The 18,678-nt window shown below is 43.6% G+C and overlaps 1 protein-coding gene across 2 annotated transcripts in view; it reads right to left on the bottom strand.

Moving 5' to 3' along the window:
- The window catches only part of mpp1 (MAGUK p55 scaffold protein 1), a 52,729-nt gene extending 41,057 nt beyond the window's left edge, over positions 1 to 11,672 (bottom strand). The window contains exon 1 of one of the 2 annotated variants that reach the window (XM_067996949.1): positions 11,353 to 11,672. In XM_067996949.1, coding sequence (XP_067853050.1) covers positions 11,353 to 11,481 — 129 coding nt within the window. In that variant the 5' untranslated portion in view covers positions 11,482 to 11,672. The remainder of the gene's footprint in view (positions 1 to 11,352) is intronic. The other variant, XM_067996950.1, reaches the window with a different exon arrangement.
- Between the last annotated feature and the right edge of the window lie 7,006 nt (positions 11,673 to 18,678).

Genomic DNA, 18,678 nt, shown 5'->3' with positions numbered 1-18,678 from the left:
TTGCATTTGCTTTTCATTGCGAACTGCCGGCGTGACAGGGCCGTCTCAAATTCTCTACTCCCCTCACTCACTCTAACCTACCTCCCTCTGAACTTGCAGCACTCCGTTCTCTCAGGTCCGATCCTGACATTGTCATTAAATCTGCTGACAAGGGTGGCGCTGTTGTTCTGTAGCGAACAGACCTCTACCTTTCGGAGGCTGAACGCCAACTCTCCGACACCTCCTCCTCCCCCTGGACCGTGACCCCACCGTCGAACATAAAGCCATAGTTTCCCAGACCGTCACTGACCTCATCTCCTCTGGAGATCTTCCCCCCATGACCTCCAGCCTCATAGTCCCGCAGCGCCGCACAGTCTGCTTCTACCTCCTTCCCGAGATCCACAAACAGGACTGCCCCAGGAGACCCATCGTTTCAGCCTGTTCTTGTCCCATGGAACTTATTTCCTACTATCTTGACTCTATTTTTTCTCCCCTTGTCCAGTCTCATCCGACCTACATCCGCGACTCTTCTGACGCCCTCCACCCTTTAACAGTTTTCAGTTCCCTGGCCCCAACCGTCTCCTTTTCACCATGGACGTCCAGTCCCTCTACTCCTCCATCCCCCACCAGGCCCTCCACTTCTTCCTTGAATGGAGGCCCAACCACTCCCCATCCACCACCACCCTGCTCCACCTGGCTAAACTTGTTCTTACGTTGAACAACTTCTCCTTTGACTCCACTCACTTCCTCTAAATAAAAGGTGTCGCTATGGGAACCCGTATGGGTCCCAGCTATGCCTGTCTTTTCGTGGGATAGGTGGAACATTCCTTGTTCCAGTCCTACTCGGGTCCCCTCCCTCACCTCTTTTTCCGGTACATTGATGACTGTATTGGTGCCGCTTCCTGCTCTCGCCCCGAACTGGAAAATTTCATCAACTTTGCTTCCAATTTCCACCCTTCCCTCGTCTTCACATGGTCCATCTCCAACTCTTCCCTTCCCTTCCCTTTCTCAACTTCTCTATCTCCATTTCTAGGGATAGGTTGTCGACCAATATCTATTATAAGCCCACCAACTCCCACAGCTACCTTGATTACACTTTCTCCCACCTTGCTTCCTCTAAGGACTCTAGTCCCTTCTACCAGTTTCTCTGTCTCCATCGCATCTGTTCTGACGATGCCACCTGCCACACCAGTGCTTCTGATATGTCTTCCTTTCTCCTCAGCCGAGGATTCCCCTCCACTGTAATTGACAGGGCCCTCAACCACGTCCGTCCTATTTCCTGCACTTCTGCCCTCACCTCTCCCAGTCCCTCCTAGAACCATGATAGGGTCCCCCTTGTCCTCACCTTCCACCCCACCAGCCTCCACATTCAACGTATCATCGTCTGCCATTTCCGTCACCTTCAGCGCGATCCCACCACCAAACACACCTTCCCCTACCCTCCCCTTTCAGCATTCCGAAGGGACCGCTCCCTCTACGACACCCTGGTCCACTCTTCCATCACCCCCCAACACCTGTTCTCCTCCCCACGGCACCTTCCCATGCGAGCGCAGGATTTGCAACATCTGCCCCTTCACCTCCTCCCTTTCCACCGTCCAGGGCCCCAAATACTCCTTCCGGGTGGAACAGCGGTTTGCTTGTACTTCTATCAATATAGTATACTGTATTCACTGCTCACAATGTGGTCTCCTCTATATTGGGGAGACCAAACGCAGACTGGGTGATCGCTTTGCTGAACACCTCTGTTCTGACTGCAAGCATGACTCTGACCTGCCGTTCGCTTGCCATTTTAATTCCACTTCCCACTCCCACTCTGACCTCTCTGTCCTCGGCCTCTTACGCTGTTCCAATGAAGCTAAATGTAAGCTCGAGGAACAGCACCTCATCTTTCATTTAGGCACTTTACAACCTTCTGGACTCAATATTGATTTCAATAACTTCAGACCATAACCATTGCTCCCATTTTTTCGGTCAGCAAGTGCTGGTAATGGTTCTGCTGTTGCCATTTACAGCTACTCCTGACCCATCTCTTGTTTCTTAACTTGTCCCAATACCACCTTCCTTGCCTTGCATCATCATCCCTTTTGTCATTTAATTACTTTTGCCCTCTACCCTATCACAGACCTTCCCTTTTGTTCTTTCCTCCCCTCCTCTCACCCCCACCCTTTCCCTGGCTCTGTACTTGCTTAAAAACTGTTAACTCTTTAACATCTTCCAGTTCTGACAAAAGGTCTTCGACCTGAAACGTTAACTCTGTTTTTTCCTCCACAGATGCTGCCTGACTTGCTGAACTTCTCCAGCCGTATCCTTTTTTTATTTGTATTTGCAGTGGTGGGGGTGGGCGTTCACTATAGCAGTCAGGAGCAGGAATACTGGTCCGTTTTCCATTCCATAATTTAGAAGCACTGCTGCCAATTGTAGTGCCCTACCGTTACCCCAGCTGAGATCAGCTAACTCAGTTAAGGTGAAGAATCAACTCTGGGACCTTCCTGTCCAAATGGCTTAGAGATGGAAACTTTTATCTCTGAGTTATCAAGGCAACTACACTCTGTAAAGTATTTTATCGTATGTTCCTATACTTATCTCTGGAAACTATCCAATTGTAGCCACAATGTCTACAGCAATGGCTTCCCAATCCCACACCAATGCTCCAGAGTCCCCAGTGATTTATCTTTGGTCCCCTCCTCTTCCTCATCTACATGCTGCCCCTTGGCCCCTTCTCCGTAGACATGGGAGTCAGCTTTCACATATATGCTAATGACACCCAGCTCTACCTCTTCACTGCCTCTCTTGATCCCATCACACTGTGTGTGTGTGTGTGTGTGTGTGTGTCTGTCTGTCCTATTTCTCCTGCTGCTGTAAACTGAAGCAGTTGAACACCGCTGCATGGTGGGAATTCTAATCTCACAAGAATTCTTACAAGTATGCAGCCATGTTCAATCGAGTCGACTTACAGCAACAGCAACAACGACAACTGAACGGGAAGGAACCTCAAAGAGGCACTGAGGGGGGAAGGGGACTGGCCCCTATTGATTCTTGTCCATAAATGCCAACACAAGGACCAGCCCCCAAAATGCTGATGTCCATATCAAACGTGGATGGTTGGTTAGTATGCTGACACTTATCTAACTCTTTTTATGTAAAAAAACAAATGAATTGAAATAATTAACTACTTATGATGAGCATCTATTCCACAGATAGGAGAGGAATTTTACAGAGTATTTTTTCCCTTATTGGCCCTGGGTTTTTTCTGTTCTTTGCCTCTCCCAGGAGATTACATGGCTGCAGGGGTGAGTGTGAGGGGAGAGGTCGGGGGAGGGAAGAAGTGTTTAGCCATGGTGGTCCGGCCATGATGATGTGGAGCAGGCTTGATGGACCAGCCTATCTTTTCCTGTCCGTCAATTTCTTATGTTCGTATACTGACTGCTATTTCTTCTAATCTCTGGTGTCATTAGAGTTTTACCACTTTTGTGATCATGTCCTCTGGTCCTGCAGTCATAGGTTGAATTAATCAAGCCGCTGACAAATAGGAAAATAGTCGGTCAGTGATATTCATAGAACTGGAGGGAGAAGAAAGTCTTAAAGGCAGTTTAGGTTAAGTCCTACACAGGACAGAACAGTTAAAGAGGGCCAAAGTTCACACAACAATGCATGGGGTTGTTGTAGAACATAAGAACATAGGAAATAGAAGCGGAGTAGGCCATATGGCCCCTCGAGCCTGCTCCACCATTCAATCAGACCATGGCTGATCTTCAACCTCAACTCCACTTTCCTGCCCTATCCTCATATCCCTTGATTTCCTTAGTGTCCAAATATCCATCGTTCTCTGTCTTTCATCATATAGTGATGGAGTTTCATTACTTTTTTCCCTTCTTTTCATGAAGGCAGTAACCTGTGCTGATGTATGTTTCCAAAGGGCACCAACAGCTCTCCAGCACTTCACCACCCTGGTAAATCTGCATGCATGAGTCAAGGTAGACTATTCTACCTTGGTGTGCATCACATCCATATATCATTCTGCCATCACCAAATGTTCACACAAGCACATATTCAGCAGGGGTCACTGAATGTCGACCAGGAGATGAAATTCTGACCACTATATTTCTCCTCCCTAGCCTAGGGGCATGAGTCTGTTTGAATCGCCCCACTGTGTCTGCTTGGTGTGATACTGAACCATACAGCCCAGGAAGCTCTCAGGATCGGTCCTGGAATGTGAAAATGAAATTACATCGTCAGCTTTGCTGCTCATAAAACAAAAGAACAAGCTTCGTGTGAAGGCTTATCACCATTTTATACATGGTGTAAAGCACACACATTCAGGATAATATTTGCTGTTATTGATCTGCTACTGAAAGGAATTTATAGTTCAATAAAATATTAAATGCAGAACAATGCCATTACGTTGCACATTTAAATCCCAAGCAATCAGCAACTGTGTAACTGCAATAGTGGGCAATAAAATGACATGTACTTAAGCAATACCAGCACACCCATCAAGGCAGGACATATCATTTCTTTTTAAGTTCCTTGCCAATTTTCTGCCCTTAATTGCTCTCCTGAAGGTGTTGATTCCTTGCTAGGAATGGTTAACCAGCTATGAACAACCCTCCAGTATTTCACCCAAGGGGTCATTATTCATAATACTTCTTGTGACGATGGTACTAAAGGTAAAGTGGCAGTGTGGATAGAGAATTGCTGAAGAATAAAAAACACACAGGAGTAAGAGGATGTTTTTTTTGGATTGCCAAGATGTAGCTAATGGTGTGCCCTGGAAACTTGTGTTAGAAGCTCTCTTGCTCTCCATGTACATAAATGATTTGGAGATGAGCTTAGACAGGCTAATATCTAAATGTGATGGTGATATCAAATTAGGTGCTCGATATGGCAAACTGTGAGGAAGAATACAGCACACAAAAGCCATAGGTAGGTTAGGCGAGTGTGACAAAGTAGATAAATACGAGGTAGTACATTTTGGGAAAAAGTACAGAGAATGGAATTCTAATCTAAACAGTAAGATTTTGAGTGGAGTGAAGGAACAGAGATCTGGGGTATAGATACACCGATCTTTAAAAACAGAATTGCAGGTGCAAAAATAGCATAAAAGGGAAAATGGGAATTTCGGTTTTATATATGAGGCATTGAATGTTAAAGGAGATGAAGTAATGCTGACCGATTGTATTTATAATTTGGATGTAATGCTCAAATGTCGAAAGTCCAAACCACGTTGTGTTGATTGCTGTGTTTTGATGTCCACTTGTAGTGCTTTCTAAAGTCGCATTAATGCTCCAAATTCAAGACTGAAATTATCCTGAATACAGGAAATTAAGTTACTGGATGATCTACAGATCCTCCAAATCAAAAAAAGTGTTTTAATCTCACTACATCCTACTCTGTACTTTTTTCCTGTGGATATAAAGATGCCATCTCCACAGGGAGTTCCAGTGATGTCATGTTAACTGAGACCCACGTCTTGAAGAAGAGGGGTTCCCTCCACAGGGACCCCATCTCTACATGGGTTACCCCCATCTTTGCAAGGATATCGCTGTGACAAAAAATAAGTACTTACATTTAGTTTTGATTTAGTGGCTGTCTACTTGAATCCATTCAGAATACATAAGGAGTTTAAAAGGCAGTTGCATTAAGGCTCTATGTCCCAGCCTAGATCGATACAAATGCTGCAAGAATGGTTTTCAAGGCTTATGGGGAGGAGCGAAGCCACATTCAACAGACATATTGTGTGGTTTGTTTAGTTATGTGTGTAACAGATAGTTATTTTTGAATCCGGCTGTCAGTTATTCAAATCCTCACTGTTGGTGGAATATATATGTGCCAGAGTTCAGCTAAGTGGAATTGAGATGAGAACATCTATTTGGAACTTTTAAGTGTTAAATCAGGCTAGTTCAGCTTCCGTGGTGGTAAAATAAATAAAAAGAATCACTGTAGGTAAAATGTTAATTCAAAAGAACAGTAATGTAATTTAGGGATTGTGACCTTTTATTATTTTCCTGTCAAGAAGCTAAATAGTGTAACATTTACCGTAAGTATATGTGCTAAATGACTGTTATTTATTAACTTCTTCATCTTTTGTTCAATAAATTATCTTGACAGCTTAAACATAAAATGAGGTCTGATGTGATACTCTACAGCTTTTTGAAGACATGAGAAAAATCCCGTGGAGGTACTGGTTAATTCGAGTAAACAAAATAGCTCTGTTTGTTAACCTGCACATATTACTTACAGCTTATCTATGTTTCCATTGATCAAAGAATTGCAAGAAGTACTGGACTTAATCAGATATAGTGCTCTGTTCGATATTTTGTGTACTTGTGCGAATAACCAAATTGAGTGCTATATCCAGATTACATTGCGTTGGTTAGGCACACACTCTGTGCAGTTTTGGGCACCCCATTATAGAAAGGAAAATGTGCAATATATATTTACTAGGACAATATCAGGGTTGAGAAGATACAGTTGCGATGAGAGTCACAATGAGCCAAATGGGATCCTTTTGTACTGAAATTTCTCCAATTCTATGTGTGAGCCATGACAGTGAATGTCAGCAGGTTGTTTGACTACAGGGCACACCACAAACAAGCCTGATCCACCCCCCCTCCCCTCCCCTCCCCTCCCCTGCCCACCCCGTGCCGTGCATGCATGATCACTTCCAGCAGGAGTCACTGGATGGTGACCTTCTATGTAGCATGTGGGATACTGAGGTCAATTGCAGTGTCTACATCATTCCCTCAGCTAAGATAAGCTAAATCAAAACGAGAACTTTACAAGTCTGTATGGTTCAGCTACTCACTGGATAAATTCACTCAGCCATTGGGGCAGCCAGGGTTGCAATCTTTGTAGAGTTATTGCATCCCTGTCAGGAACTCAAGCTTCCTGCACCAAATCCACATACATCAGCACTTGCAGCTACAGTAAACTTTCTCAGCATCTAGTGGAGCTCTGGCTTCTCAGTACCGGCTACTGCAGTACCCTCGTTTAAAGGGTGATAAGTCAGGAACTCAAGCTTCTAGCTCTCAGAACCTAAAACACTGACTCTCTTGCGAGGGCTAAATTAGATTGACCTGTGTCTTCACGGAAGGACTGATCCAAAGAAACAGCAACTTCAAGTTATTCTAGGCACTTCCAAAATGAACATTTTGGGATAGATTTTCAACTTTACTGCCTAGGCATTAAGCATCGCCTGGGCAGAATGCAGAGAGGAAAATCTTACAGGAAGGATCGCACGCCAGTAACAAAACACTCCTGATTTCCATTCCATTTAAATTAGTTTAGGTAGTGTAAAGCAAGTCCAACTGCCACTCCATGTCTGTTACATGGATAGGTAGGCAGTGTCATGACAGATAGTAGTCATTTTCAAACTTCATGATTAAATCGTCTCCAAACACTCACTGTCAGGGCCCCCTCAGGAAGAATGACTGCCTGGGCAAATATGGCAGGCTATTGAATTCTACCTATCATTAACTGTGCCTTTAGCACACAAGAAAACAGAAAAATATTTTTTGAGAAAGGGACTGCCTTTCTATATTGTGGTGAGTTCAGATCTTTCCAACTATCCCAACTTTATTCGTTTGACCCGTTGTCACTCGGTCAGTGCCCATTCCTGTCTGTTGACATTGGACAATGGAGGAAATCAGACACAATCATTGCATTGAAAAAATCTCAAGAACTGTAATTTAAACCGGCACTCTTCAACCTAATCATTTTGGATTCAGCACAAATAATTTGATTATATGTTTCCAGGCCTTTCATGACATAGAACAGAATACAGTCTGGAAAGAAAATTACATGAAAAGCTCAAAGCATAACACAACAAATCAGGGTGGAGACCAGGGAGCATGGTTTGGAGTATTGGCTTAAGATTTCATCAGAACTCATTGTCCTCTGAGCTAGGTCCCGACACCTGGAAACACAATGCACAATACACATGAACACACCGCAACCAAGGAGCATTAATGGCCACTATTTTCGTACCCTCTCCATTACTTTCTGAATTGGCATGTGTGTGAGACCTACTTGGTGTGGTTTACATCAGTACTGAAACAGAATCTAATTCAAGGAACTTATGGTGGCAAATAGAATACTGGATTTCCACAAAATGTGTACCACATGACAAATATACTCTGAACCTAACCTCATACCTCAATGTGTTTTAACAAGGATAAACTGGGGAAGGGAATCCAGCAACCAGAATTTAAGGTGATTTTACACTTGGTGCTTCTCTGGTTCAGTACACAGACGACTGACGTTTATGTGCTAGCTGGTAATGTCTGAAAAATTGCCTCCCTTATCCTGTTGGCAGAATTGTCAGGATAAGGAAGCCAATTTTAGCAACGTAAACACATGGAGCCGGCTCAAACTAGAGAAAGCCAAGTGTGAAAGCGACTTACATGTTGATATTCGAGCCAGTGGAGGGAGGGAGGATTGCAGGGTGCTTCCTGCATCAAATCCACATACATCAGCACTTGCAGCTACAGTAAACTTTCTCAGCATCTAGTGGAGCTCTGGCTTCTCAGTACCGGCTACTGCAGTACCCTTGTTTAAAGGATGGTAAGTCAGGAACTCAAGCTTCTAGCTGTTAGAACCTAAAACACTGACTCTCTTGCGAGTGCTAAATTAGATTGACCTATATCTTCAGGGCAGGACTGATCCAAAGAAACAGCAACATCAAGTCATTCTTGGCACTTCCAAAATGAACATGAGAACATTTTGGGATAGATTTTCAACTTTACTGCCTAGGCATTAAGCATCGCCTGGGCAGAGTGCAGAGAGGAAAATCTTACAGAAAGGATTGCACGCCAGTAACAAAACACTCCCGATTTCCATTCCATTTAAATTAGTTTGGGTAGTGTAAACCTCCTCAGCAGGGGAAGGTACCTGATAATAGGGAGACTACAAGAAGGGAATAAAGGAAAGAAGCGATGAAATAAAAATATCACAATTACTGAGCTAATTGTACAGTTTAGCTGCACTGTTACACTGCATGGTACTACATTGATCTACAGCAGTGTATTATAACACACAACAGAGAACCTATACAAATCTGACCAGTCTCACTAATTAGGAGTGACAGTGCTTATATTGGCTTAAAAATATGACTTATTTTGATGTCTGTCACTCCTCTGTTTATCCCAATTTTCTCTCCTAAAGGTGCGGATTCTTGTTGGGCCTAAAGAGTGCCAGCAGACTATTTTCCATGGGAATCATCACATTCTACTGACCCCGTTCCTCACCTGACATCTACACAAGCATATTTTTCAGCAAGTGTCACTGGATAATGATCTAAAGCAGGAATGTTTACTTATTTCCCCCTCTTCCCCAAACTTAGTCCAGGAGCACAAAGGCCAAGTTTAGCTATGAGCGGTTAATGGATACTGACTAGGATCAAACCTGTGCCCTTACTTGTCTATATGGTCCAGGCAGTACATTAAACCATTGAGTCAACAGAGGCTCAGCATATCACTCTATTAAAAAAAAGCAGCAACATATGTTTAAATGGGCTTATGATCCTTGTTGTTCATGAAAATCACACATTTCACTCCTGACACTACCCTGCATTTACACTGCTGACTAAACTGCTCACTAGAATTCAGCTGTTTGCTATAATGTTCCCTGACTGGAATGTAGTTTTTTAAGGTTAAACCCTTCCAAATGCCAATTTTCCCAAATCCTAATATTTTTCAGCGACATGACCTGACCTTCTGGAAACCTTAGGACAGACCATAGCCAAAGGATATGCAGTCTATGCACAGGTTTTTCAGCAAATGTCTCAGTATAAGCAACTCCACTAATGATTGCCTCTGTTAATTGATCCCAAACTATTCTTATTCTCCAACCCCTCTGTTGATTTGACCCCTCCATTCAGTTGTTCCTGCCATTATCGACTATTCCACAGTTAGCCAGGTTTACGGCTCCAATTGCACACATTCACCATTTATATAACATGCTGTGTGATTTCTGTCACCACAATAAAGTCTGCTTTAAAGGTGAAACACTTAAAGAAAGAACTTCCATTTATTTAGCGTCTTTCATAACCTCAGGACATCCCAAAGTGCTTTGTTGCCAATGAAGTACTTTGGAAGTATAGTCACTGTTGTGATGTAGGAAATGCTCCAGCCAATTTGCATACAAGGTCCCACAATCAACAAAAGGATAAATGACCAGATAATCTGTTTTTTCAGTGATGTTGGTTGAGGAATAAATATTAGCCAGAACACTAGGAGAACTGTCTTGCTCCTCTTCGAATAGTGCCATTGATTCTTTTACATTCACCTGAAAGGGAGGTTGGGGCCTTGGTTTAATGCCTCATCCAAAAGATGACAGTGCAGCACTCCCTCAGTACTGCACTGAAGTTTCAAGCCTAGATTGTCTCTGGACTGGGGCTCAAACCCACAACCTCTTGACTGTAAGGTGAGTGTGCTACCACTGAGCCAAGGCTGACACCTTTCTGGAGAATTCTTCCATTTCAATCAAAGGCATTTCTCAGCATGGAATTCCCACTAACATTACACTGCAGTAAATATATAACCTTTTCAACATGGGAGACATCACAGCTAAGCAAATCTGTCCTCACCTATGCTCACTTCCAACAAAGGTAATTGGACTATGATTAGGAGCAGGAACCCTGACTGATTTCTCCCCCATCGTCCTCCCACTCCTTCCCCAGCGTGGGCATTGAGACCATTCTTGAGGGATTCCTTTGAAGTGAATAAAGATTATTCCACAGGAACACACTGTAGTGGTCACCGTATGTGCCTGTGCCTGTGCCTGCTGGTGGTGATTACCTCTCAACCATATCCGTGTGACTAAGATTTACCTTTTGTCTGTCCAGGTCACCAGTGGCATTGACTGACGTTTCACCTACAGGACTCTACCAGGATACAAACAGTTTTCTATTGAACAGCTGACAGGCTTCCAAAGATACAAGCCACACTTATACTATATTTTAACGAGTCTATTATTAGCCTTGACAAATGGAGCAGCTGAGCAGAGAAATCCCCAGCCATTGGGAATGACGAGCACAAAACAGCAGCAGTAGTCAGCTGAATGCAGGAGCTCCGTACTCACCATCACTAACACAGCAAGAGCAATGATGTGGAGATGCCGGTGATGGACTGAGGTTGACAAATGTAAGAAATCTTACAACACCAGGTTATAGTCCAACAGTTTTATTTGAAAATCAAACTGTTGGACTATAACCTGGCACAGCAACAGCAAGGGCTGGAGAAGATGGTAGGAAAAGGGCTGAATGCAGTGTCTCTGTTTTCACCATGGGGAACAACAAGCACTAACACAGCAGTAGCACCGAGAGCTGTAAAGGAGAGGGCTGAATGCAGGGACTGTGATACTGACAGTACTCACCTCAGGCTTGCCTTTGCTCTGCAGTAGCTGCTCCAGGTACAGATCAGACAGCGGGGTCCGGCAACTATTGATACTCTCGAAGGCAGCGAATGGGCCAAGGTGCTCGCTCTTGTTGGACTTTAGAGTCATGGTGTATAAGCTGTCAGTCCTTGTAGTTCTTCTGCAGTGCCTTTCGAAAGAGCCCCCTATAAGGCTGGAGCAGCAATGGATCCTGTTACACTGACAGGATGGAATGAAGAAAGAGAACCGGGTGTGTGGAGCTGGGAGATAAATCCCTTCCTGAATACACAAAAGTCTAAAGTGCAGCTCAGATGACAGACTGCAAGGAATGTGATAGGCACAATAAATCCTCAGTCACGCCTGATTCAGTCATAAGCATCTGTGAGTGGTTATTGCTATTTCCTCTTGGTCAGAGCTGTGTGACTCTGTGTGTGTGTGTGTATGTGTGTACGCATACTGACAGCATTCTCTGGACTGCACCAATCACTTGAACAGGGGAAAGCTCTGTCAAAACAACATGAGCAGATTAAGGATTTATTTGAGTGGAACTGTGATACAGCACTGCAGCGCCTCTACCTCTGCCAACATCAGATAGTGGAAGCAGCCAGACATTTCGGCAAAGTACAGCTGACATCTTTGAAACATCACTGCCTGCTATAAACCAAGATGCAGCCTGAAACAGAATAGACGACACCAATAACAAACCCTTGTAAGGAGTCCAAGCACTGGCACAAGTGTCTTGCTGAACATGTAGAAATAAGAAGCTTACCGAATGGTTTGTGATAGTATCCCAAGTAAGGACACTGAAAATCATAAAACTGGACAGTGATCATTATCCCAAATGAAGACAGGGCAGCAGTAGTGTCCCGAGAGAGAACTGACAGTGTCGTGAAAGAGGAGAGTGATAGTGTCCTGAGAGAGGACAGAGTGTTCCAAGAAGGGACGGTGGAGTGAATAGAAAGGAAAATCGGACGGGGTGTATAACGGAAGGCCGATCTGCTACTGCTCTTCTTGTGCCCCTGTTGAAGCTGAATTTCACCCCGAGTGTTTCAAGACAGGACAATGATAATGTACTTAGAGAGCGCAGAGAGAATGTTCTGAGACAGGACAGTGATAGTAGGGTGAATTTTACCTCCCTCCGCCCGGCAGAACGGGAGTTAAAATGAAAGTGGTACACACTGCTTGATTCTTGCCTCGCGGCCATTTTAACGCTGCTATTCTTTTCGGACAGCTGAGGTACCTGGCTGATTCAGGCGGGAGCCTCATAATTTTATGCAAATCAGAGTCCTATCCCTTAGATAGGACCCCAGTGCAATTTTAATCGCCTATTGAGTGGGACATGTGCCACGATCACCCCGCTCAGTAATCCTGGCGTGCAAAAAGCGGAGGCTCCTCCAATCCCGGGTTCCCTCCTCTTCCCACCAGCAAAACAAATCCCTCACGCGACTTACCTGACAGCCAGCCTAGCGACCTCTGGTCCGCCTGATCGTCACGGGCCAAGTGTCAGCGAACTGTCTCCGGATGCCTGTTTTGGGCGGGCAGCTGGCCGGCAGGATGTAAATGAGGACCAGCTGTTAAAATGGACCAGGCGCCCGCTGGCTTCCCGCCCGGGAGTTAGAATTCCCCATGTCTCCCCAGAGAAGACAGCGATAATGGGGAGGATTTTAACTGGGAGTGGGTTTCAAGTGGGCGGGAGATGTGCTCAACGTCACCAGTTTGAGGCCCGGACTATTTTAACTCCCAGGCCTGAAAGGCTGTCTGCTGGCACTAAAGTAAGTCACATGGCTGGGGTGAAGCAGGGCCATTTTGCAGGTGGGAATGGGAGGGGAGACCTAGGGCAGCAGAAGCCCAGACTTTCCTTTTGGGGCCCAGAGAAGAGGTCCTGTGCCCATCGTGGGTGCCCTGCAAAGTAGGCCATTAAAATGCCATCAGGATCCTAATGTCATTATAAGACCCCAATTTGTACGTATTAATCAGGCTCCGGCCCGAGTCAGGTGGGCCCCTCAGCCGCCTAAAACAACGGCCCAGTGAAGGCGGCAGTGGACGGGAATCAAGTGGGAACAAGGCGGCAGGTCTTTGCGCGGCTATTTTAATTTCTGGGCAGGGTGGGTCAAAACTCCCCCCAACATGTTAAGAGACGACAGTGATAGTGTCACAACGGAGGACAGCAATAACCTCCTGAGACAGCACTGTAATAGTGTTCCTAGAGAGGACAGTGATATGTCCTGAGACAAGAGAGTGATCGTGTCCAGAAAGAGGACAGCGATAGTGTCCTGAGAAAGGACAGTGATAGTTTCTTGAGTTAGCTTTTGCAGAAATGAAACTTTGTAAACAGTCAGCCCAAGTCAGGCTAGGATGAGTCACAGAAATATTTCTCACCACAAGCTGAACACATTTGGGGAATAAGGAATATTCATAGCAGAGTTCTTCTGTTGACTTGCACGGAATGATTGCAACATTGTTTGAAACTCCAATGACAGCAGATAAATGTGACCAGTTTAAAGGTTAAAATTAAAGCAAATTGCTTAATTTAAAAAAAATTATGTTTGGAATTGAACTTACCTTTGGGAGAAATGTTCTTTATTTGAGGTGAACTTAGAAATTATACCCTCTATACCCAAGTCCAGGTCATTAATATATATCAAAAAGAGCAGTGGTCCTATTACTGACCCCTGGGGAACACCATTGTATACTTCCCTCCAGTCTGAAAAACAACCATTCACCACTACTCTCTGTTTTCTGTCCCCTAGCCAATTTTGTATCCACGCTGCCACTCTCCCTTTAATCCCATGGGCTTTAATTTTGTTAACAAGTCTATTATGTGGTACTTTATCAGATGCCTTTTGAAAGTCCATACACACATCAACCGCATTACCCTCATCAACCCTCTCCATTACTTCATCAAAGAACTCAATCAAGTTAATCAAACATGATTTGCCTTTAACAAATCCGTGCTGACATTCATTTATTAGCCCATACTTTTCCAAGTGCCAATTAATTTTGTCCCGGATTATTGTCTCTAAAAGTTTCCCCACCACCGACGTTAAGCTGACTAGCCTGTAATTGCTGGGTTTATCCCTCTCTCCTTTTTTGAACAGGAGTGTAACATTTACAATCCTTCAGTCTTCCGGCACTGTCCCCAAATCTAAGGAGGATTGGAAGATTGTGGTCAGAGTCTCCACAATTTCCACCCTTATTTCCCTCAGTAACCTAGGATGCATCCCATCTGGACCAGGTGACTTTTCGACTTTGAGTACTGTCAATCTTTTAAGTTCCTCTCTTTATCTATTTTTATCCTATCCAATATCGCTACTACCTCCTCCTTTACTGTGACATTGGCAGCATCCTCTTCTATAGTGAAAACGGATGCGAAGTATTCATTTAGTACCTCAGCCATGCCCTCTGCTTCCACAAGAAGATCTCCTTTTTTGTTCCTAATCGATCCTTCCCTTCCTTTGACTACATGTCCAGGCAAAGTTTCACAAAGCTTCAAATATCTTAACCAAGATGGCCTCCTCAATGCAGTATTGGACTCTGGGATACCATTGTGCTGCTATAGTGGTGGTGTTCTCAGATGTTGGGTTTAGGGAGAAATATGCCATGCCCTTTACATGCGGTGGGCTGGGCTCCAGGCAGGCGGTACTGCAGACTGGTAGATTTTAAGGACGATGCAACTTTTTTGGAGGGGTATTGCAGCAGCAGGCCATAGTGTGCAATTTTACTGTTTTTAAAGCCCACGCCATAGGAAAACAGGCAGTAAAAAGAAGAAAATCCAGCCTTTTATATCTCAATCCCAAATAACATGCATTTGTTTCCAAAATTATTAGGAGAAATTTATGTGTCCAATCAGCTGCAAGAAATTTGCCTATAACAAAATGTGATGTGACAGAGATGAAATGTATGCACACAACCATTTTTATTATATTAAAAGTCCACAGTTAAAATGAAATTAGATAGTTGTTCAAAAATTGAGAATATTAAAAGTTATGGAGAGTGAGCAGGAGCATGGGACTACACTAAATGACTGGTGTGGAAAAAAACACTGGTGCAGACTTGATACTCCGATTGACCTCATTCGAGCTTGGCCCCAAAGTAACCCACTTACCTCTCCCAAGAAGTGTAATCAATAGTTGATCATTAGACAACTGATAAGCATAAGTTTTAATCCTCGCTAGGCAGACAGTAGGTATCAAGAATTCCTGAGCAGCGCGGTAAACAGCACACTTCACTATAAGATGTGAGTGTATTGCCGGCATCCAACTGACCGCACCATGGATACACACCACACCCTATTACATTGTTCTTAATCATAGTATTAGCATTCATTCAAGAGGTGATTTCAGTGTGCTGTAGAGTGGTGGGCCAGTCATTTTCTCACAGTGAAGGAGGAAGGATGTAATAGAAGATCAGTCACTTTAGGTCGTTCTCCTAATGCATTTTTAGTTTAGTGAGATGTAAATAGAAACGGGGTTTGAGCGCCATCACTGACCAGGATCTTCATGGGTTTTGTGATCTGCTTTCAGATTACACATCCCCATCCGCTATAGGTGCAGAGCTGGTTCCAGGTATCTATGTATTTATGTAATGTGAAGTAGTGTCACAATGTAACAAACTTAGTTTTGTTCCAGACTAACCTGGCCTTCATGCACTGTACATTGTGATGCTAGGCTTCCAACCTACAATTCAGTCTCCAATGGGCATATATGGAACGCAGCACTACAGGAAGAAAGATCACAATCTAAATCCAGGAGCAGCTCAAGGAGCAATTCAAACTTCCTGGAGATCCAGTCAAATAGGTAATTGGGCCTTTAGTACAAATAGAAGTCCAGAAGCAGCTTGTCTAGAGAGAATGGATGAGAATGAAAGAGAGGGAATGAGAAAGAGAACACACTGGGCAAGGCAAACTCAATGAACATTCGCAACTAGCTGCCTGCTACATGTGGTTAATCAGCTGCCAAGTGCTCTAACAACAATTGCATTTATTTATTAATTTGAGGGGTTAAACATCTTTGCATATATGTGACCAGGTTGATAGGATGGTTGACCGAGGCCTGTGAGCAGGTCACTCCCCCTTCCATGTGCCAAAATTGTTGTATGTTGTGCAGGGACTAGTAGGAGCCCTTCTTCCTGGTGGCCATTTTTGAAACACTACAGAGGGAGATGTACGGCCACTCACCACTGAAGTAAAGTAGATGTCAGCACTTTTGCTGGGTGTTTGTTCATTCTCCGATCATTCTACTGTGTAATACACCATTTGGTTAATGATTACATTAATTTAATTAATCAAATGGCTGCATCACACAGTAGAATGATCTGAGAATGAACAAACATGCAGCAAAACCGCTGACATCTACACTACCTCAGCCACGAGGAGCCGTACACAGCTCCCTACACAAGGGAGCATTCCTGTTGAGGACGGCAACTGCCATGAGCCCCGCCTGTCCTCCTGCACAAAACCAAAGCACTGGGCTCACAAGACTTGCAGTTATTTTCCACTCTGGAAGCGAAGGACCTAATTCTGTAAATGGCTGCAATATATCAGACAGCTAAGTGACACATGCATTTTTATCACGATTCAGTCTCATAACTGAATTAGTGGCCGAGTTATTTTTAACCTGTCGCACTAGAATTATAACAAGCTTGGCATTTTTCCAAGGAGGTGGAGAGTGGTAACATGACATCGGGATTACATAGAATGTACAGCACAGAAACAGGCCATTCGGCCCAACAGGTCCATGCCAGTGTTCATGCTCCACACAAGCTTCTTCCCTCCCTACTTCATCTAACCCTATCAGCATATCCTTCTATTCCTTTCTCCCTCATGTGTTTATCTAGCTTCCCCTCAAATGCATCTATGCTAGTCACCTCAACTACTCCTTATGGTAGCGAGTTCCACATTCTAACCACTCTCTGGGTAAAGAAGTTTCTCTTGAATTCCCTATTGGATTTACTAGTGACTGTCCTATATCTATGGCCCCTAGTTCTGGTTTTCCCCATAAGTGGAAACATTTTCTCCACGTATACCCTATCAAACTCTTTCATAATCTTAAAGACCTCTATCAGGTCATCCCTCAGTCTTCTCTTTTCTAGAGAGAAGAGCTCCATCCCACTCAATCTTTCCTGATAGGTATAACCTAGTAAATCTTTTTTAAACCCCCCTTCTCCAGTGCCTCCTCATCATTTTTATAATATGGATACCATAACTGTTCATAGTACTCCAAGTGTGGCCTAACTAAGGTTCTATACAAGTTGAACATAGCTTCTCTGCTTTTCAATTCTATCCCTCTAGAAATGAAGTGCAGTGCTTTGTTTGCCTTTTTTATAGCATTATTAACCTACATCGCTACTTTTAGTGATTTGTGTATCTGTACCTCCAGATCCCTCTGCTCCTCTACCCCATTTAAACTCTTTTTATCCAAGTGGTATATGGCCCCCTTAATCTTCCTACCAAAATGTAATACTTCACATTTATTTATATTGAAACTCATTTGCCCATTACACGCCCATTCTGCAAGTTTATTAATGTCTTCCTGTATTTTGACGCACTCCTCCTCAGTACCCCCCAATTTGGTGTCATCCGCAAATTTTGAAATTGTACTTCCGATTCCCGAGTCCAAATCATTTATGTAAATGTTGAACAACAGCACCGATCCTTGTGGAACACCACTTCCCTCCTTTTGCCAGTTTGAGTAACTACCTTTAACCCCTACTCTCTGTTTTCTGTTTCGTAGCCAGCTTGCTATCCATTCTGCTACTTGTCCCCTGATTCCAAATGCTCTGAACTTAGTAATGAGTCTACTATGTGGTACCTTATCGAAGGCCTTATGAAAATCCAAATATATTACATCTAGTGCATTACCCTTGTCTACTCTTTCTTTTACTTCGTCAAAGAATTCAATAAGATTAGTCATCCCTTTTGAAATCCATGCTGATTATTCTTTATTATATTTTTGGTTTCTGGATGTTTTTCTATTACATCTTTGAGTAAGCATTCCATTATCTTTCCTATCACCGACATTGAGCTAATTTGTCTATAGTTCCCTGGACTGGTTCTACCTCCCTTTTTAAATATAGGAATAACATTTGCCATTTGTCCGCCAGTCCTCTGGCACTCTTCCCTTTTCTAATGAATTTTTATATATATGTAATAGTGCCTCTGCTATCTCTTCCCTAACTTCATTTAATATGCACGGATGCAATCCATCCGGACCAAAGGTTTAATCCTCTCTAAGTTTGATTAGTTTATCAATTATCTCTCCCCCTTTCCATCTTAAGTGTCTTTATATCTTTTTTGATTTCTTCTAATGTCATGCCTACCATATTAGT

The sequence above is a fragment of the Heptranchias perlo genome, chromosome 15, assembly GCF_035084215.1.
Source record: "Heptranchias perlo isolate sHepPer1 chromosome 15, sHepPer1.hap1, whole genome shotgun sequence".
Classification (NCBI taxonomy): Eukaryota; Metazoa; Chordata; class Chondrichthyes; order Hexanchiformes; family Hexanchidae; genus Heptranchias; species Heptranchias perlo.
The sequence above is the reverse complement of the archived record's forward strand: the minus strand, read 5'-3'. Positions and strand labels throughout refer to the sequence as shown.